At 46.2% G+C, this 21,755-nt stretch overlaps 1 protein-coding gene across 5 annotated transcripts in view; it reads left to right on the top strand.

Moving 5' to 3' along the window:
- Nucleotides 1–20,929, top strand: part of CAMKK2 (calcium/calmodulin dependent protein kinase kinase 2) — a 50,226-nt gene extending 29,297 nt beyond the window's left edge. For 4 of the 5 annotated variants that reach the window (XM_035097988.2, XM_035097991.2, XM_060269883.1 and 1 more), the window contains 12 exons: nucleotides 1,945–2,078; nucleotides 2,365–2,401; nucleotides 5,127–5,148; nucleotides 6,463–6,551; nucleotides 7,593–7,792; nucleotides 8,474–8,527; nucleotides 8,938–9,011; nucleotides 10,690–10,777; nucleotides 13,628–13,741; nucleotides 14,241–14,369; nucleotides 15,535–15,635; nucleotides 19,863–20,929. In XM_035097988.2, the coding sequence (XP_034953879.2) occupies nucleotides 1,945–2,078; nucleotides 2,365–2,401; nucleotides 5,127–5,148; nucleotides 6,463–6,551; nucleotides 7,593–7,792; nucleotides 8,474–8,527; nucleotides 8,938–9,011; nucleotides 10,690–10,777; nucleotides 13,628–13,741; nucleotides 14,241–14,369; nucleotides 15,535–15,635; nucleotides 19,863–19,938 (1,118 nt within the window). In that variant the 3' untranslated portion in view covers nucleotides 19,939–20,929. The remainder of the gene's footprint in view (nucleotides 1–1,944; nucleotides 2,079–2,364; nucleotides 2,402–5,126; nucleotides 5,149–6,462; nucleotides 6,552–7,592; nucleotides 7,793–8,473; nucleotides 8,528–8,937; nucleotides 9,012–10,689; nucleotides 10,778–13,627; nucleotides 13,742–14,240; nucleotides 14,370–15,534; nucleotides 15,636–19,862) is intronic. The other variant, XM_035097994.2, reaches the window with a different exon arrangement.
- The last annotated feature ends 826 nt before the right edge of the window (nucleotides 20,930–21,755 follow it).

Here is a 21,755-nt window from a genome sequence, read left to right as displayed (position 1 = left end):
TTTGTGATGACCAGCTTGTTCTCTTGACAGAACTCTATTAGCCTTTGCCCTGCTTCATTTTGAACTCCAAGGCCAAACTTGCCAGTTGTTCCTTTTATCTCTTGATTCCCTACTTTAGCATTCCAATCCCCTGTAATGAGAAGAACATCCTTCTTTGGTGCCATTTCTAGAAGGTGTTGTAGGTCTTCATAGAATTGGTCAATTTCACTTTCTTCAGCACCGGTAGTTGGTGCATAAACTTGGATTACTGTGATGTTAAAAGGTCTGCCTTGGATTCGTATCGAGATCATTCTGTCATTTTTGAGATTGCATCCCATCACAGCTTTTGCCACTCTTTTGTTGACTATGAGGGCCACTCCATTTCTTCTACAGGATTCTTGCCCACAGTAGTAGATATGATAGTCACCCGAACTGAATTCACCCATTCCCTTCCATTTTAGTTCACTGATGCCCAGGATGTCGATATTTATTCTTGTCATCTCATTTTTGACCACATCCAGCTTACCTCTATTCATGGTTCTTACATTCCAGGTTCCTATGCAATATTTTTCTTTACAGCATCGGACTTTCCTTTCGCTTCCAGGCATATCCGCAACTGAGCGTCCTTTCGGCTTTGGCCCAGCCGCTTCATCAGCTCTGAATCTACTTGTACTTGTCCTCCGCTCTTCCTCAGTAGCATGTTGGTCGCCTTCCGACCTGAGGGGCTCATCTTCCAGCGTCATAACTTTTATATGCCTGTTGTCTTTGTCCATGGAGTTTTCTTGGCAGGGATACTGGAGTGGCTTGCCAGTTCCTTCTCCAGGTGGATCACGTTTAGTCAAAACTCTCCACTATGACCTGTCCATCTTGGGTGGCCCTGCATGGCATAGCTCATAGCTTCTCTGAGTTATTCAAGCCCCTTCGCCACGACAAGGCATTGATCCATGAAGGGGACCATTTTGCTTATGGTGACTTAAAGGTAAAGGTAAAGGGGCCCCTGACCATCAGATCCAGTCGTGTCCGACTCTGGGGTTGCGGCGCTCATCTCGCTCTATAGGCCGAGGGAGCCGGCGTTTGTCCGCAGACAGCTTCCGGGTCATGTGGCCAGCATGACAAAGCTGCTTCTGGCGAACCAGCGCACGGAAACGCCGTTTACCTTCCCGCCGGAGCGGTCCCTATTTATCTACTTGCACTTTGATGTGCTTTCAAACTGCTAGGTGGGCAGGAGCTGGGACCGAGCAACAGGAGCTCACCCCATCGCAGGGATTCGAACCGCTGACCATTTGATCAGCAAGCCCTAGGTCAGCGGTTCCCTAAACCAAGCATGGCTAATCTTTTGGCCCTTCAGATGTTTCTGGACTGAAACCCCCATCAGCCCCAGCAAGGGATGATGGGAGTTGCTGTTCAGTGACATCTGGAGGGGCGAAAGGTTCCCTACGCTTGTCTGAATGACTTGGGACGGAAATATTTGAAAGAGCGCCTGCCCACGTCTTAATGTCTCCTCAGGGAGGCTCTTCTCAACATTTCAGAAGTGGGAGGGACATATTATGTTGTGACATGGGAGAGGGGCCTTTGCCAAGGTGGTGCCATTCTTCTTTGGCACTGATTTTCTTTGCTTTTGGGAGCCAACTGAAACCACAGCTAATTCATTAGGTTTTTTGTTGGATGTTAATAGAATTAGCCAACTTGCAGAAGGATGAAGTAACTGGGTTATAAAGACAGATTTAGAGGTTGTGCTGACTGTTGTTCTATTTTGTCTTCTGTAATTGCTCTTCTGGCTTACATGAATTTGTTGGTCCTGTTTTGTGCACTGGGTTTTCATCTTTTGTAACCCACCCTGGGAATCAGTGGGCCAGAAATCAAATATATGAAAACATCCAGCCCCCAGCCTTTTAACAGCACCCCACATGTGCCAGCCCCCTTCACCCTCCAACCCTCTATGTGTTTCCTTCTTGTCTTCCACAGGCCGCCCTCCTCCTCGTGGTGCCAAGCCCCCTCTAGAAGGCTTCTGCCAACCCAAAGGACCCATTGAGCAGGTCTACCAAGAAATCGCCATCTTGAAAAAACTCGACCACCCAAACGTAGTGAAGTTAGTGGAGGTGAGAATGGTATTGCACCAGAAATGTCAGTGCAGTTCCTGGGCGTAAGGGAGGAGGCAGAGTTACTCATCAGCAGAAGGTGCCAGCCATTTTGATTAATCAGATTGAAGCAGGAATTCAGGGCATTAATACCTCCCCCTCCCTGAATTATGGAACATCAAGAACCTTAATGTATCGGTATACTGCATCGCTGTTTTTAAAGTAAGCTAGTTACGGGAATCTAGATGCATGCGCTACACCTCACTTGTTCTCTCTCTCTCTCTCTCTCTCTCTCTCTCTCTGACAGGTGCTAGATGACCCCAGTGAAGACCACCTGTACATGGGTAACCAACTCCTCTTCCCATCCGTTTTGCTATGCACCTCCGAAAGAGGCTCCTTCACTTCCAGTCTGTGCAGGACAGTGCAGAGGCAAGCAGCCTCAATGGCACAAAAGCACTAAAAATGTACCTGAGATAGCTGGTGAAGTCTAGAGCAGCCTTGTATTGAACCACTCACTTGGTTGCCATTGGCGACCAGGAACCCCAATGAGACAGCTGGCGGAGGAAGCAGGACGGAGCTCTCCATTTCCACTTTGTTTCTGTGCTGGATGGAGAGGAAGGAAAGCCCCTTTCTCCATGGCCAGTATCAAAATTAAAGCTGTATCTGACATCGCCTCCAGATTTCTCATCCCAGATGAGATCCATCTGCTGTGTTTTCTTTCCCCTTGGTGCAGAGAGACAAGTGTTTTCTAAGGTTCTAATAACCTTCCTGGGACCCAGGTGGCGCTGTGGTTTAAACCGCAGAGTCTAGGGCTTGCTGATCAGAAGGTCGGCGGTTCGAATCCCTGCAATGGGGTGAGCTCCCGTTGCTCGGTCCCAGCTCCTGTCCACCTAGCAGTTGGAAAGCACACCAAAGTGCAAGTAGATAAATAGGGACTGCTCCGGCGGGAAGGTAAACAGCGTTTCCGTGCGCTGCTCTGGTTCGCCAGAAGCAGCTTTGTCATGCTGGCCACATGACCCGGAAGCTGTCTGCGGACAAACGCTGGCTCCCTCGGCCTATAGAGTGAGATGAGCGCCGCAACCCCAGAGTCGGACACGACTGGACCTGATGGTCAGGGGCCCCTTTACCTTTACTTTTAATAACCTTCCTACTTTTATGGCAGCTCAGATGGATATGGCCCAGCAGCACTGGGAACCCCAGGCAGGTGTTACAATCCAGGGTTGGATAAACAGAATATGGCCGTATAGCCCAGTCCAATAAAATAACCAGCACTGCAGGCCAAGTTGAGGAAAGATAAGCCATGGCTGCTTTATCTCAAATCAGTCGCCTCCTGTCTTCAAGATGTTTGGAATGATTGAAGATTGTGCAAGGACCTAGGTGTCATTTGGCCAGAAGTTGTGATATGTGATTCTTGCGGTGTGCATCTTAGGTGTTCACAACAGTATCCCATCTGGTGGACAATGCTAGTTTTTTTAACTTTTCCCACAGTTGATTGGACAAATACAGTAAATATCATATCTTAGAAAAACAAAAATACAGAGAGATAGCAGAGGAAAGGTAGATCGCTCTGTTCCTCTTGGTAGAAGACAAATAAAATAAAAGCCTGCTTAGAACCACAATCCTATGCTTTAATGCAAGACACGGAAACCAGTGGCCAACCTCACAGGAGGATAGTAAATTGTTTTGCACACTAATAATGCATTGCAGGGGGTTGCGCTAGATGGCTCTTAGGGTTCCTTCCAACTTGACAATTCTATTATTCCAGTTTTTGTCAGCACCATTTTCAAAGCTAAACTAAAGATTCTCTAATGGACTAACAACAGCCCTATACATGTGTCTGTGTATGCTGTAGACTTGTGCAGTCTTGGGGGGAGGGTGGGGTGGGGAGCAAAATGCACACTTGTTTGCTGCAACGCTCAATTTTCTACCCACTCCTCTTTTTCTAAGCACAGAATGGGACTTGATGTTAAGAATTGCCCATCCGTGCCTATAGTACTCAAAGATGTTTGGTGCGCTGCCTACACAAGTGGCCACTTCCAGATGGAAGAGAGACTAAAATAGATCTTGGGCAGCAGTTCAGTATTTTCTTCTGTGCTCCATCTGGTGTTTGTTTCAAGTTAGTTTTTTTTTAAATCAAAGACTTTATAAAAATTAATTTTTTAAAAAGCATAACTGATTATTTGGACCATCCTTCCAGGGCCGCATTCACCAACTTGGTGCCCTCCAGATGTTTTGGACTACAAATGTTCGACTTGGTCACCAATTTAACTGAATTCCTCATCTTTCTAACTTTCAACTTGTACAGAAACAAAAAATGTGTATATTACTTACATCCAGTTATTCCTTCAAGAAACTCGGGGCAACCTAAGATTGATTAATATAAAGGATGGGGACTCTGTGTCCCTCCAAATGATGCTGGACTACAACTCCCAGCAGCCTCTGCTGCGTGAGCAATGGTCAGGGATGATGGGAGTTGCACTCCAGCATCACCTGGAGCTCCACATTTTCCCTACCCGTGATTTATACATAATGCCACATCCTAACCCTTGTATATACACTGCTTCATTAGTTACTGTCTGGTTTATGGTATGGCAAACCATCATTTGCACTTGTTCTGCAGAACAGAATCAAACCCTGATTTGCAAGCAGGGTTTGCAGGACAATTGCAAACTACAGTTTAACAGGCTTGTGGTCCCGGTTTGCAAAGGACACACAATCATTTAAATGTAATGGTAAACTTTGGCTTTGCTACATGCCAGGAGGTATTGCGTTAGGTGAGTTTGTGAGAGGAGAGGAGGATGCATGCAAAGGGCTAATGCCGATAGCACCAAACCCTGATTTGGTACTAGGTGTGAACTGAGCCTTATTTAGCCTCCTCTCCAGACACTGATCAGTCATGACCTCATAAGCTCTCAGAAATGTAAGTTGTTCTTTTTGATGCTGTATTTAAAATTTGAGATTCTGCTGCCATTTTGCTGCCTGGAGAGTTAATGATTTAAAAGGCAGGATTGTTCTCTCCTGGTCGTATTCTCTCCTCATAACTAATAACCGGTCTCTTTTGTGTTTCAGTGTTTGAACTTGTGAAGAAAGGGTAAGATTATTATTGTTTATTAATTTATACAGTTCATTGAGATACAGGATGTATTGCAGAGCAAGCAAGAAGCACTGTGGGGGATACAGTTTGCTGCTCCAAGGACTTTGCAGTCTATCCTCTGGCTTTAGGACGACCCACAGAAGCCCCCCCCCCCAATCCTCTCCTTTGCAACTTTACTTGCCTTATATCTGCAAAAGCTTCTCCCCCCTCCTCCCTCTGGCTGCATCAAGCTATTTCCTTTTCCTTCCCCAAATCACTCTGCCTGTAAAGCCTTTCTCTATTCCTAGAATTCTGTAGCTGGGGTACACTCTGCAGAATTGAGATGGATGAGTAAATGTATTTAAGGCATGCATATACAGTACAGTATACCACTTTTCAGGCACATCTCAAAGCTGTTTTCATACGATTGTTACACCAGTACTCATGGATAAAAAAAGTAATTGTATTAAATTATGCGCCGAAGTAACCAGAATCCTGTGTTGAGAAAACAAATTCCTGGCCTGCAGCTCCCATTATCTCTGACCATTTCCCATGCAGCCTTGAGATGATGGGGAGGTAGAGTTCCACAACATCTGGAGGCATAACATTGGTTATGTACAGTGCTTTTTTCTATTTAAAACAATGTTTAGGGGTACTCTCATTTTGACTCAAGAAAATCAGCATTTTAATACAGTAAATGGACAAAAGTACAAAGATCCACAAAATGTTTAGGGGTTGCGTCCCCCCCGCCCAGAAAAAAAGCACTGGTAATGTAATTTGCTTGGGTTCATACATGTAAATTTGTCTGTTCCTCCAGAACAGGCATAGGTAAACTCAGCCCTCCAGATGTTTTGGGACTACAACTCCCATGATCCCTAGCTAAAAGGACCAGTGGTCAGGGATGATGGGAATTGTAGTCCCAAAACATATGGAGGGCTGAGTTTGCCTATGCCTGCTCCAAAAGTTATGCTCGGGAGCCCCACCCCCAGCTCCTGAGGCTCTGCAGATTTAAGAGCTCTGGGTCCCTCAGGCATTGGGAAGGGATCTTGAACTTGGGACTCACCAGCGTAGTATCTTGCCAGAGGGGGAGATTGCCAGTGTGCTGCACTTCAGTGCCATCTCTGGTCAGAGGCTGGTATCGCAGCTGCCAAGTCTGCAGAACCCTAGTGACCCAGTGGATTAATAAGGCAGAGGCTTTGAGGGGTTCCTGAGCAGTGCTTCCAGGGGACCCCTTGCCCTGTGGAGGGTCTGGCGCATCCTCCGCAGACTCTGTATCTGGTTGCAGGTCGGGGCCTCCAGACCTGCCCAAAGTCTTGTGTTTCACCTTCTCAGGCCTGTGATGGAAGTCCCAAACCTGAAACCTCTGACTGAAGACCAGGCACGCTTCTATTTCCAAGACCTGATCAAAGGCATTGAATATCGTGAGTTCCTTTGGCGATGTTTTAGCAAAACGGCGCAGAAGGGAAGGGCACGAACATTTAATAAATAACAATACTGGGGGCGGGGGGGCACCCATGTTATGGTCTTTGTTTGACCCAGGTGACGCTGTGGGTTAAACCACTGAGCCTAGGGCTTGCTGATCAGAAGGTCGGCGGTTCGAATCCCTGCAACGGGGTGAGCTTCCGTTGCTCGGTCCCAGCTCCTGCCAACCTAGCAGTTCAAAAGCACATCAAAGTGCAAGTAGATAAATAGGTACCGCTCCAGCGGGAAGGTAAACGGTGTTTCCGTGCACTGCTCTGGTTTGCCAGAAGCAGCTTAGTCATGCTGGCCACGTGTCCCAGAAGCTGTCTGTGGACAAATGCCGGCTCCCTCGGCCTATAGAGCGAGATGAGTGCCGCAACCCCAGAGTCGGACACGACTGGACCTGATGGTCAGGGGCCCCTTTACCTTTACCTTTATGGTATGTCTTCTTTTGTGTTTTTATATTGTAAACTGCCCTGTGATCTTCAGGTGAAGGGTGGTGTAGAAATTTAATAAATAATGACAATACTATTAATTTGTGGCTGTAATCAGTAGAGCTAAAGCTCAGGTAATTTATGTTCAGCTTGAGGGGTTGTGCCCTGTGACAGGAGGAACAATGAAATGACCATGTGCAGAGTTGCACCCTTTCAGTGCTGCATAACTATCTCAGACTTAGTCACTGTGCTACAGTAGCTCTTTTTCCCCAGGCTAGGGACATAGTCATTTAAGCCCCCAAATCTCCCTCAATGTTCTATTTATTTTAATTATTTAGAGCATTTTTACCTCATTCTTCAGTCAAATAGGCTCCCAGTTTAAATGATACAGATCCTGCCTGAAAGCTTACAATCTAAAATACACGCCACAAAAGGAAAGAGGGATGAGGAGGAAAGAGGGAGGGAGCAAACTAACCCCTGAACACCGAAGAAAGGGAGCAGGTTCTATGCATCCCTTGAGCCTTCATGCTCTGCCAAATTCATGTCTCATCTGGTCTTTCTCAACAGTGCACTACCAAAAGATAATCCACCGGGATATTAAGCCTTCCAATCTTTTAGTTGGGGAAGATGGTCACATCAAAATAGCCGATTTTGGCGTGAGCAATGAATTCAAAGGGACGGATGCCCTGTTAACCAACACCGTGGGGACCCCAGCGTTCATGGCACCTGAGACCCTCTCAGAGACCAGGAAAATATTTTCTGGAAAGGTATGTTGAGAGGAGAGTGTGTATTTGTATGCTCATTTAGACCACCATGGCATGTTCTGTACTCTCTGGAAGGAACCAACCAAAAATTAGGTTGCCTGAAATGACTCAAAGTCCAGTGTACTTTATAGCCGTCACAGCAAAGATGGCCTAGCGGTTAGAGCAAGGGTGGGGAAGCCAACCCTTGTATGTCAGCAACCTCTGGAAGGCAACAGGTTCCCAACTCCTGGGTTAGAGTGTCAAACTAGGACAGGGGGAAACCCACATTTAAACCTCCATCTGGTCACGTTCTTGTCCATTCACCTCCCTTGCAAGATTGCCGTATGAATAAATTTGGAGGCGGGTGAGTGGGAAAAGCAAGTGTCGTACTCCTGGAGGAATCATAGACTCGGCATCGGTATTGGAGGTCCTCTAACAATTAGATTAAAATTCCCACCCCACTATGGATATTCTGGTTCCAACACTACTAATTTGGAGAGTCTGGAGGGTCAGATAGCGATGCCCGGAGAATCACATTTCCGCTGCCCCCCCTGCCAGGCCTGAGGTTCCTTACCCCTGCAGCAGTTCATTTTAAAAGCTTACCATGTTATTTTAAAATAGAAAAGCAATACAAACATAGAGTTTTTGGAGGACTCATGTGTTTAATCTCTGCCTTTCTCTCTCCCCCTGTCCCTTCTTCCTAAGGCTTTAGATGTTTGGGCTATGGGGATCACTCTCTACTGCTTCGTCTTTGGGCAGGTAAATGAGCTGCTTCTTTACCCACATTTTGGATTTTAAACATTTTGTTGTTGTTGTTGCTTGTTTGAAACGTGTACCTGTCATGGCTGCTTCCCAAAGAATTATGGGAACTGTAGGCAGGATCAGAATGCAGAGGACTCCCCAATTTGACACCCCTAGTCCTGCCCCCATGCTCACATTTCCATGCTAAATTGATTTTATGTCTGTAATGAGAGATGCTCATTAGAGGGGGAGAGGGGGAGGAGAATGAGGATATTTTATGTTGTGAACCACCCTGAAATCTACAGATAAAGGGTGGTATACAAATCAAATAAATCAAATCAAATAAATTGATAACATTCTTAGGAGGCAGGGAGACCAAGTTCGCCGTTGCGTTATAATCTCTCATTGTGTTTTTTTGTTCTTCCAAGTGCCCTTTTATGGATGAGAGGATTTTGAGTTTGCACAGCAAAATCAAGAGCCAGATGCTGGAATTTCCTGACCAGTGAGTATATGCAGAATCACTATGTTTATGACTACCCTAGCCGGGGGTTCACAAAGACACTCACCGGTGAGGGCGTCCTGGATTCTAGCAAACTCTCCCCACCTCTCCTTCTGGACCTGCTGAAGGGCAGGAGTCTCCTGCACGTCACCTGGAACCTTGGAGGTGCTTCGCTGCTTGCCAAGCCATTCCAAGACTTGGTGCGGTAGGAACGAGTCTCTGTGTGCCTCCCTCGCCCAGCACATATATAGGGTGAAAGACAACAACTTGCCCCCTCAGTACCTCACAGGGGTGGGACATATTCAACAGCAGTAAATTTGGGCCGGCTTCTAAGGCCTCTGTGTGTTTCCTGGGTTGGCACTCAGGTGTCTCCAACCGTGAAGACAGAGCACGGCTGATAGGCTTCAATCGCTTTCTCCTCCATAAATTTGTCTAATTGTTTTAAAGCCGTCCAAGTTAGCGGGTGCTGCTGCTGCCACCAGTGCAAGCAAGTTCCGGGTGCTGGAGAAGGTCATCGCTTGCTGAAGAGTTATGATTGAGTTGGAGCTTTATTTTATTTTATTTTATTGAGTGATTGATTGAATTTGTATACCACACTATAGTTATGTGGGGCACTCTTGCTGTGGTGGCCAATTGAGGCAAATAGGCCACATTTTTGGGAAGTGCTAGGAACACAGCCCTTGTTTTTATTCTCTCTGTCTCTCTCTCTCCCCCCCCCCCATATCTAGTAAATGAGGTTCTCATTTGTATTTAAGTGGGTGGTCCCAGCTCCTGCCAACCTAGCAGTTCGAAAGCACGTCAAAATGCAAGTAGATAAATAGGAACCGCTACAGCGGGAAGGTAAACGGCGTTTCCATGTGCTGCTCTGGTTTGCCAGAAGCGGCTTTGTCATGCTGGCCACATGACCTGGAAGCTATACGCCGGCTCCCTCGGCCAATAATGCGAGATGAGCGCGCAACCCCAGAGTAGGTCACGACTGGACCTAATGGTCAGGGGTCCCTTTACCTTTACCTTTAGCTCAGTGGCAGAGGGACCCAGGTGGCGCTGTGGTTTAAACCACAGAGTCTAGGGCTTGCTGATCAGAAGGTCGGCGGTTCAAATCCCTGCAACGGGGTGAGCTCCCGTTGTTCGGTCCCAGCTCCTGCCAACCTAGCAGTTCGAAAGCACATCAAAGTGCAAGTAGATAAATAGGGACCGCTCCGGCGGGAAGGTAAACGGCATTTCCGTGCGCTGCTCTGGTTCTCCAGAAGCAGCTTTGTCATGCTGGCCACATGAGGTGGAAGCTGTCTGCGGACAAACGCGGCTCCCTCGGCCTATAGAGCGAGATGAGCGCCGCAACCCCAGAGTCGGACACGACTGGACCTGATGGTCAGGGGCCCCTTTACCTTTACCTTTTTAGCTCAGTGGCAGAGCATCAGCTTTGCATGCAGAAGGTCCTAAATTCAATCGCTGGCATCTCCAGGTAGTTCTAGGAATGTCCCTTGTAGACAATACTCAACTAGATGGCACCAATGGTCTGACTCGTACACAGCAGGAATGACCAGCTTATTTTCAAACCTACCTTTAGGGCTAGAGTCTTATTGTGCATTTGTTTGTTTCAAAAAGAGATGGTGAGACCAGGCCCTGTGCTTGTGAAGCAAACTACCTCCTCAACTTGTCTTGATATCTCCCCCCCCCCCAGGCCAGACATTTCTGATGAACTGAAAGATCTGATCATGCAGATGCTGGACAAGAATCCCGAATCCAGGATCACAGTCCCAGAAATTAAGGTATCCCACAGTCAATTCAGAACTTCCAAAGAAATGTGATGCCCGTAACCTTATATGTCTCAGGTCCTTTTCTTTGGCCTCTGTTTTTTGTTGTTGCTGTTCTGACATGCTTATCTATGCTACCATTCCTGGTTGAGGATAATAATCAATTTTACAATGTCTACCCTTCCTTATGGGGGGACGCGGGTGGCGCTGTGGGTTAAACCACAGAGCCTAGGGCTTGCCGATCAGAAGGTCGGCAGTTCGAATCCCCGCAACAGGGTGAGATCCCGTTGCTTGGTCCCTGCTCCTGCCAACCTAGCAGTTCTAAAGCACATCAAAGTGCAAGTAGATAAATAGGTACCGCTACAGCGAGAAGGTAAACGGTGTTTCCATGTGCTGCTCTGGTTCGCCAGAAGCAGCTTTTTCATGCTGGCCACATGACCCGGAACCTGTACGCTGGCTCGCTCGACTCAGTCACGACTGGACCTAATGGTCAGGGGTCCCTTTACCTTTACCTTACCCTTCCTTATAGTCCAAGGTCTCTTAAGGCAGCTTACAAATGGATTTTAAAATTGCCATCATACCTGGACAGTGCACTGTTTTAAAGGGGGCACATTTTCCCAGCAGAGCTTGTTGGCAGGCTTAGGGTCAAAATGTGGGAGTTTTGCAGGAAGGGAAGACAATTTGCATTGGAATTCCACTGCAGGGCAGTGGGGCCTTGATCCTAATTCTTTCCCCCACCCCACTTCCCCAAGCTGCTCTAAGTCAGATAATCAACATGGGCAAAATGGGTTAGATCCTTCAATCTGCAGTCTAAATATAACCCACTCCCCCCTGCAAGAAAACGAAAGAAAACCTTGACCTGAAGAAGTGTGCATGCACATGAAAGCTCATACCAATGACAAACTTAGTTGTTCTCTAAGGTGCTACTGGAAGGATTTTTTTTATTTTGTTTCAAAAACAGAGAAAGAAACAGAAAGGAAAACACCGACTCCTCTCTTAAAAGTAGCTGCCTAATCGTTGTCTCCCACAGAAAGTAATGGACCCTCCCAGCTCTCACCTGGGGGGATTTCCCCCTCCCTATCAAGTTTTAAAATTACAACCTGGTTGGTATTTCTCAGCTCACTTTTTCCTTTGGGTTGATCTTGTTCCAGTAAACAATATAAAGTTTCTGCATCTAAGGGAGGAAATCTTGATGTGTATTTTCTCTCTCCTGGTCATCTACAGTCAGTTAATTTATTCATTCTCATTATCTGCCAGGCTTCCCATAAACATCCATCTTTGTTGGGACATGAGTTGCATTTCCAGTACTTTGCCTTTAGGACTCTGGCAGTGAGCAATAAATTTCCAACTAGGTCTTCATGTCTCCTATTCACATTAATTTTTAAATATCCCAAAAGATAACAAGTTTAGTTTTAGTGGTTTTATGGTACCCAATTATTTCTCTAATGCTTTTTGGAATAAGCTGCCAGTACTTTTATGATCTTATGCAGCTCTCTGCCAAGGATTTCCAAGCACCTGGAGGAAGTTATGGAAGGAGGCAATTCTTGAGCTATCTCTGGGCCTTGCCAGGCATCCTTTTTATTGTGCATTCATGATGATCTGTGCTCATGATGCTCTCAGGCATAATTGTGCACCTGCATATGTTCTGGGGCAGCTATACTGATTGGTTTCCACTCGGTGCATGTCCTGCAATTCCTGCTGAAATCCTGTAACTTTTCATACCACAAATGGTATGTTCTGCCCCACTTTTGTTGTTCTGTGGTGCAAGAGCTGCCCTTCCAGATTGCAGTAATGTGGAACCACTGGAGAAGCATTGCAGAACAACTAAGAAAGCAGAAGGATGTGTGGATGGACCAGTATAAATCCACCCCTAATTCACTCTTACTGTGTGAATGGCAAAACCTGCAAAAATGACAGACATTGCTAGCCTGCAGGGATCAGAAGCAACACTTTGCCCTGTGCCTGGAAACTTGCCAGCATTAACTTTGAAAACCAATGCTATAAGAATATGGGCCTGATCCTGTGTGGCTCTTATGATCTAGTCCAGGATCCTGTTTCCCACACTGGTCAAGCAGATGTCTCTGGGAAGCCCACAAACGAGACCTGGGGATAGTAGCCCCCCCCCGTGTTCTTGAGTTGCTGATACTCAATGACAGGCTGTGTCTGAGCCTGCAAGCTGGAAAGGCCCACTGTGGGTGGTAACAATGGCTAGCCGAAACACCCGCAAATTCTTCTAACCCAGTTGGGATCCACTTACAGGGTCACTACCACCATACAAATATATGGTTGAAAACAATGAAGGCAGGGGTCACAAAATGCATGTTTGGGTTAAAGGTGGGTTCCGGGCCTGAAAAGGTTGGAGGCATCTGAATTCATGGCTGTCGCCACATCTTGTGGTAGCAAATGTCATAGTTTTTAAAGCTTTGTGTGGTATCATCTGCCTGCCTGCCTGTCCATCCATCTTCTTGCATTTCTTTAATGTTCCTTCCTTCTGTCATGGTACCCAAGGTGGTGTTCATCTGGTACTCATCCAGGTCTGATTAGCCTTTAGAATGATGGTGGCCCTGCAAGTCTTGTTGTGTGTGTGTGTGGAGAAGTTTTTACTTTTGATAGTCCTGAATTCCCCGCCCTTCGCCTTCCTTGGCTCACCCCTGATTCTAGTATTCTTGGGCTGAATTCTGTTATGCTTCCTCTTATGTACTCTCTTTACCCCCTCTCAACCAGAAAGCCCCATTCTAACCAGCCCCTGGATGGTTTTGGGTTTCCCTTTTCTACACCTTCTCCTTTGACACCCAAAATGTACACTGTGTGCCAAGTGTGTCCAACACCACTGATCGGTATGAGGGCCTTATATGTGTTCCCCAGAGCCTGTTCCCGTTGACAACCCTGCCGCTATACTATGGACCAGTTCCAGTTGTCAAATGCGCTTCAGAGGCCCTGACAGCCTATTACAAGAAATTCAGTCTAGAAGCTACCATGGTTTGTATCTCAGTGTCTCAAACTGCAGTCTTAGCTGTGAATTGATTTATGGTAGCTGGATTTTCGAGGGATTCCCCTCCCCTCCCCTACCCCCATGACAAGTCCATTTTGTAAACCAGCTTCATAATCTTATTTTAAAATAAAGTTTCATAGTGGACTCCTCTGTCCTTCCAGGTCCAGAGGAAGTAAGTTTCTCTTAAATAATAATAATAATAATAATAATAATAATAATAATAATAATAATAATAATAAATTATTTATACCCCGCCCATTTGGCCGGGTTCCCCCAGCCACTCTGGGCGGCTTCCAACAAAACATTAAAATACAGAAATCCATCAAACATTAAAAGCTTCCCAAAATGAAACAATTATCGGCTTCTGCCCCACTTTTTATATTTTTACAAGAAGAGTCTCTGGGTCACCAAATCGTAGGGCTTCCCCGCTCTCCAGCTGTGAAATCAAGGCAATGTGTGGCGTTTCTCCCCCTTCTCTCAAACAAGGTGCACCCCTGGGTCACCAAGAATGGGGTGGAGCCATTACCGACAGAGGACGAGAACTGCACACTCATCGAAGTGACCGAAGAAGAGGTTGAGAATTCGGTTAAGCACATCCCAAGCTTGGCCACTGTGGTGAGTGAGACCCCAGTGCTGCTTGTGTGTTGGATATGCTGGGTGGGGTGGGGGGAAATTCAAAAGGGCATGTCTAACCAACCTATTTTTTAAATCTGCTCCAAGTGCCAGCGAGCCTTATTGGCTGAATTTGCAAGTCACAGCGCACCAGGTGTTGGAGAACTTTTGGCCCTCTTGATTTGCCAAACTACAACTTCCCCCAGCCCAAGCAAGCATGGCCAGTGGCTAGGGATGATGGGAGTTGAAGTTCAGCAAAATGGGGAGGGCCACAAGGTTCTCCATACCCTGCCGTAAGCTATAACCCAAGGGTGTCTAACCTTTTGACCCTTCTTTCTCACGCTTCCCAAAGCAGAAGCTTCTTTTCCCCTTTATTCTCCCAGCCCCCATATGCTTTTGCTGTGGGAAGAGGTTGTGCGCAGCTGCAGGGAGTGAGGAACAGAGAGAATTTATTTACTTTCTCCCCTTTGTTTTCCTCTCTGCTGGTGGCGGCAGGAAGGCTTGTGCAGCCCCCCCCCCCCGGATGCTGATCCTTTCAACCTCTGACCCGTATGCACTAGGTGGGAGAAGCAATTTGCAGTGAATGGAAACCACACACCCCTCCCTTGAGCAAGGAAGTTGGGGGTGCGCCTTGTTCCAGCAAAGGAGAAAGAGGGAGCCCCCTTTAAGCTCCCAGTGCTTTTTTAACACCTGGTTTTTTACCAAGCCCCCCACCTGACTTCATGTGGGGTATCTGGCATAGGTCAAGTGGGGGTGGCTTCCCCCAAAGGCCTGGTGGGTCAAGTTTGGCCTGCAAACCAAAGGTTCTCCTCAACTGATGCAGTATCACTTCAGATTGTGGGGAGGGGGGGGGTCCATGTTTCTGAGTCTTCCTCCTCCTGCATGTAGCTTGCTAGTACAACACGGGAAAAGCTATGTGTAGCCTTTGCCTGGAATGAGCTAGTTTTAAAAAGCCTCTCTCCTTGCATTAAGCCAGGCGTCCCCAAACTTCGGCCCTCCAGATGTTTTGGACTACAATTCCCATCTTCCCCGACCACTGGTCCTGTTAGCTAGGGATCATGGGAGTTGTAGTCCAAACTGTCTGGAGGGTGCCAGGTTCATGAAGGCAGCACCATATAAATACAGAAATACCGGTAATAGAGAAAACAATTATAATCTTCTCTTTCAGATCCTGGTAAAATCAATGATCAGGAAAAGATCTTTTGGGAACCCGTTTGAGGGAAGTAGAAGAGAAGAGCGATCCCTTTCTGCGCCAGGGAATCTGTTGACGTAAGTCTCTGACGCAGGAGCCTTGAGCTGTGGAGAAGGGCAATAGTTTTCCAAATGTGCTGTGGAGAATTTTCATGGGGAAATTCCCTGGAAGTTAGGGGTGCTCAACAACGCCTAACATACAGGCCCAGCCCTGCCATTAAACAAACTTGAGGTATCGGTCTGAGCAGAAGACAGCAGGTTCATATTTATTTAATGGAATATTAATTGTGTTTTACTGTAGGGAGTGTGGAAGAATAACCTTGCTTCCCTTGGAAACACTGCACTTTGACTTGTGGATGGTGCCTTTTTGCTGCTCCACCTCAGGCGGCAAACTATTTTGAGCCAGCCTTAGTCAATAAAAGATGGCGTTGGCTGTCTTCCCCTTCAGTGTGCAGCCATAGTAAAACATGGGAGGTTATGATCTGAGGTGCTCGCCTCATGTAGAAACATGGCTGAGTCTCATGACATACCTGTCCAGGAGCCTGTGTGAACTACAGCTGTTCACCAGAACATAATTTTTATTACATTTATTTTTATTTTTGTATATGCCACCCATTGTGGAAAAGTGTGCCTGAATTGAAAAGCTTTTACTTGGTGTCTGAAAGCATGGGCAGGGTGCTATCCAAATTTTTTTGAGGCAAGGTTTTCCATAAGCGTGGTGCCCATGCAGAGAAGGCCCTGTCCTCATGTCCACCAGCTACATCTCAGATTCAGGTAGAGACACATAACAAGAGCATCTATGAAGGAAAAAGCGAGAGGGCAAGTGCTTATTGAGCTTGAAATGGACCACTGGAAGACTTTGGTGTATAACACACATGTGGCTTGAACCCACCACTGGAATATGGGTCTCTCCAGCAGCACCACCAGCTTTCGGAAAGGCAGGGGTAGGGTTGTTGTTGTTGTTGTTGTTTTAAGAGGTGGAGAAAAGCAATGCAAAAGAAGATGGGCTTGCTTTATTTTTAAGAACTTCTGTAGAAAAGGGAATTGTGGGGGGGGGGGTGGCTGCTGGTCACAGAGGGATGGTGGAGGCAGCACTTTCCAAAAAGTGCAGGGGCTGAGCTCCCTACTTTTGTAACTTTCTATTCACAGACGCTGTGGTCTAAACCAGTGTTTCCCAACCTTAGGTCTTCAGCTGTTTTTGGACTACAACTCCCATTATCCCTAGCTGGCAAGACCAGTGGTAAGGGATGATGGGAATCGTAGTCCAAAAACAGCTGGAGACCCTAGGTTGGGAAACACTGGTCTAAACCTAGCAGTTCAAAAACACGTCAAAGTGCAAGTAGATAAATAGGTACCGCTCCGGCGGGAAGGTAAATGGCGTTTCCGTGGGCTGCTCTGGTTTTGGTGTTCCGTTGCGCCAGAAGCGGCTTAGTCATGCTGGCCACATGACCTGGAAAAACTGTCTGCAGAGCAGACAAATGCCAGCTCCCTCGGCCTGTAAAGCGAGGTGAGCGCTGCAACCCCAGGGCCCAGAGTTGTTCACAACTGGACTTAACTGTCAGGGGTCCTTTACCTTTACCTTTATTCACTCTGAAGCAGAAGTGGCCAACCTACAGCCCACAGGCCAAAATTTGACTTTGTTTGTTTGTTTGCTTGGGATTTTAAAAAAATAATTTATTTTTAAAATAATTTGTTTTTAAATTTATTTAATTTATTGCTACTATGATGCCAAAAGATTGTTGTGCCTCACAAGCACCTCCCCCCAATTTCCCTTCCCTCTTAGGGAAATGAATAATGAATGATTAAAACTATTTAAAATAGTGCAGCATAGCTGATGGGAAAAACCTTTTGTTAGGGCGGCCTTGAGTTCTGCCGCTCTATCCATGCCTACACTTGTACTTTGGCCACCCAAAGTATCCAGATTCTGTGGTCAGAGGAAGCTCAAGGGATTCGGAATAAATTAAGGGTTGCATAGTTTTCAAAGGGGCAGCTAAGAAGAAGGTAGTGAGAGTTCATAGAAACATCCCTAAGCTTTTATTTTGCACCTTGTGGACTAGAAACTCTTGCAGGATCAGGCATCAGACTTCCCATACCCCAACCCATACATGCCCCCTCTACCTATAAGGAAGGGCACTGCAGTTTGAATTCCCTCGTTGGGGTCCCAGTGAAGCCTCCTCTGTCCCACAACGCCACAGCACCAAAAGGGATGAGCGGACTTGTTGTCTTTGGCAAAAGCTGAGATTTCTCAAAGTGCCAAATCCTGGGCCACAGTAGCAGGTCTTGGAGACATGCAGATTACGCAATATTGTGCTTCTAGTTCCGTTGCCCATTTTATGGTTTGGTTTCTTTGAACTGTGCCTGGAAAGTTATACTTCTACACAGCCAGTGCTGAGTGTGACAGTGGAAGACATTGCCGGGTTTCTTCTCCCTCTCTCTTCTCTCTTCTCTCTCTCTGTGTCTGAACTACAAGAAACTACAAGAAAGAAGATTCCACCTAAACGTTAGAACTTCCTGACAGTAAGAGCTGTTCGACAGTGGAATTTGCTGCCAAGAAGTGTGGTGGAGTCTCCTTCTTTGGAGGTTTTTAAGCAGAGGCTTGACAGCCATATGTCAAGATTGCTTTGATGGTGTTTCCTGCTTGGCAGGGGGTTGGACTGGATGGCCCTTGTGGTCTCTTCTAACTCTATGATTCTATGAAGAAGTGTGCATGCACATGAAAGCTCATACCAATAACAAACTTAGTTGGTCTCTAAGGTGCTACTGGAAGGATTTTTTTTATTTTGTATGTATGTATGTGTGTGTGTGTGTTCTCATATCCACTTCCTTTCCTTCTCCTTGACCCGCTGCCCCACGCCCCGCCCCACAACTCTAGAAAAAACAAATCGGGAACTGTGAAATATTTCATCAGTCAAAGGTAAAGATCACACTTGTCTTGCTAGCTCCTCCTACCTGTTTGTCCGTTATGCAATGAACTGGAACCAAAGTCTCTGAGCTGCTGCATGTTGTCGTCAGTGGAAGGGAGAGCATGGAGCCGACTTCTTCTGGCGCATGGAATGCTCTTGTTTTGGAGTTCCCTTTCTGAAATGTGTAGCATGATCGTGATTCAACGAAGACCCCTTCCCCAACTAAGCAGTAGCACACAGCAGGGTGCTGAGCTGGTGGGCTGTCGGCAGGGGTGTTGTTAGGGGGATGGCTTTTCAAAGCATTATTATTAATTTAGTCTGCTTCCAGGGCAGCTGGATGCCTTGCAATGCGCAGTGAACGTGTACCACCTTCCATCTCAATTTGCCCAGAGGCACTCCATCCATTTATTGTGGGCCTCTGCTCTGAGCGCTTTATATACTTAGCAGTGCCCCTGGTTGTCGGGAAATATATATATATGCATGTGGCTGTCAGCAGAAACTTGACCGATGCCAACTCTAGGATTTCTTTGGTGCATTTTCAAAATACGGGCTGCAAAGGACTTCAATGTGTGTGCAGAGTGCATTCTCCTCCATGGTGAGACACTCAGCCCAGAGGGGGTGTGTGTTCTCTTTAACTCTCAGGGTTCGTACAGAGTGCTTTCTTTTCTACTCATGACCTGTCCTGACACTTTAAGGATGCAATTTGATATATACTACTCGGAGTTATATGGTCATTGTAAGTATAATGAAATACACGAAAGCATAAGCGTGTATCATATATAAAAATTAACCGTAGAATTTATTGGGGTTGCTTGCTCATATTAACAAGTCACTGCAAACTACGGACAATTTGGTGCAAAATTCTCACTCTGATTTTCTTCGCTGCAGTTGCAAACAATGCCACTTCATAGGTTCTATATTCCTGTTCATCAGATAAGAGGAAAAAAATCACTACAGGCGAGATTCAACTAATGAGCTCCTCTAGGGGAAGCGTGTGCATATTCACGGATTTCTGCTAATGCAAGGGGACTCCCCCCTGCTGCATGCAGCCCCATGCCTCCCAAACTTGGCTGGGGGGGTGGGGTGGGGTGGGGTGGGGTAGGAGGAGCCCCACAACAGTGTGCAGGTACAGGAGAAGAGGGACTCTTCAATCTGGCAAGCTGAAATGCTTGTGCTGAGGAACAATGGTCATAGGCTTCATGGAATTCCTCCCATTTTCTTGAGCTGGCTGTCTGCTACATTCTGTTGGGGCTTGTCCCTCATCCCTGACCATTGCCATACTGGAAGTTGGAAGTCAACAGATTGTTGAAGGCTGATTATTTGTTCTTACTTTTTCATTTGAACTTGGAGAAAAACTCTTGTATGGTTTTTAAAATGTTTGTTCTTCATTTTTTTAAAACAGGAAGCAAAGCAGCGAAGACAACCTTAGGGGCATCAGTGACCTGCCAAATGTGGGTGAGAACGAACTGCTTTCCTGAAAACTGCCATTCTGTTGGAGTGCGCCCTCTGGTCCCACCCCCGACTCCGTTACAAAGCATGTGTCCATGGAGGGAGAAACCCGTGGAGCCCAGGGCGATCCAACCAGCATTCTGTGAGGCTGGGAACCATATAGATGCTGAATGTAGAGCTTTTTGTGGCAGCATGCTTTACAAAACAGAATCCGTCCAGCCTCCGTAAATAAGGACCATCACAACAGGATCAGGTCTGATTACCAAAATACGAGGACCTCAAACTGGCCTGCTGCTGGACTTCATCTGAATAGAGCGATGTGAGAGCTCATCATACAGATTTTGCGAAAATCAACCAAACCACATTTAGGGTGGGGAGAAACTCCCAGGTCAAATATTTCATGAAGAAAATGGTCCGTATTTTAAAAGCGTCTTGAAAATGGGCAGCTAAGTGTGATGCTTTTGATCAAGCGGAGATTGTGTTTGCATCCTTCCAGTAACATACATCTTTCTCTTTTTTTTGTTTGGTGTTTACTATACATACATTTTTTTGTATTGATATTTTTTACTGCATGGAAACCAAACAGAAATGCCACATCAGGTTTTTTTGCTTTTGTGATTAGAGATTATTCACAGCTACATTTGAGAGTGGTTTGCCTTGATTTCATTTGACCATCCTCAAGACCATAGCAGTGGTGTAGTTTGTGGGAATTTGAGTGCTCCAGACATACAAGGCGGGGAGAGCCCTTTCTTTTCTTTTTGAAGGGCTGTATGTGCCAGAAGAACCCATAGAGAGCTTGACTTCAGTACAATCGTGCTCAAGCACAAATTTGAGTGAAAACGATATTGTATCTAGCTGATGAAGTGATAACAAGAATTTCCTGCTAGCAGTTTTACTTGATCTCTGTTATCTATATGCGCATGTACAAAAAATAATATTAATCAGGATTTTTAAAACAATAATTATAATCCAACACTTCCTGTTATGTAACATGGTTTAATACATTTTAACAGAATAACAGATAGCTTCTGCAGTTTTTGAATACAATCCAATGAATTTTACTGAAATGTATAGATTTTGCTGCTAACAAATGTTTCAATTAGCTTGTAAGCAGAAGTAGCTGTTTTGTGCTTTTTTTTGTACCTGAAAAATGTGGTGTTGTCCCCATCTTTAGAACGGGACCAGCACCCTGCATCCCTGTGCTCCGATAGCTACTAGCTGAGGAAACAAAAGGACCAGGGAACCAGGGAATGAATGGCTAAGCTCATGCGTAATTTCCATCCACCCTCACTATTCTTGCCTTTGCTGAAGTATACGAGTTGCTATAATAGTTTTGCCATGTCAGTAAAAAACCTGTAATTTTAAAAGCACCTGGCAGAATTGCATATTTGGATGCTACCATGTTTTCCTTGGAGAGAAAACAACCAGCACCAAAAAATTCCCTACTCATCAGAATCTATCCCCCTGACATGCTAGCTTTCTATGGGCTAAAGAGTTTCCAGTAGTGATGCTTTCAGTGATGCAGTCTTTCTTTCACTCCAAACCCTCACGTTGTAAAACTGACCCAATCCTGGGATGGTTGCTGAGCATGGATCTTGCCTCCGAGAGCCTCCCTCAAACCCAAATGGGGCCTGCCTACACATCTCCCAGTTGGAGGCAGAGCCAGGGACTCGATGGTAAACCCACAAAATGCATGATCTGTTGAAAGAAGTTAACTGTTGCTGCAGCAACCATCAGGCCTCTCTCTCTGCTGTTTGTTTTGTAATCAGGTCCCTTTTACCACTTCATAGCCCCAATTAATCTATTTGTTTTGGGTGGGCTTAAGTGGCTGACGGCTTTGCTTCCA

Source organism: Zootoca vivipara, chromosome 17 (assembly GCF_963506605.1).
Source record: "Zootoca vivipara chromosome 17, rZooViv1.1, whole genome shotgun sequence".
NCBI lineage: Eukaryota > Metazoa > Chordata > Lepidosauria > Squamata > Lacertidae > Zootoca > Zootoca vivipara.
Note: the sequence above shows the minus strand (reverse complement) of the source record. Positions and strands in the feature narration are given on the sequence as shown.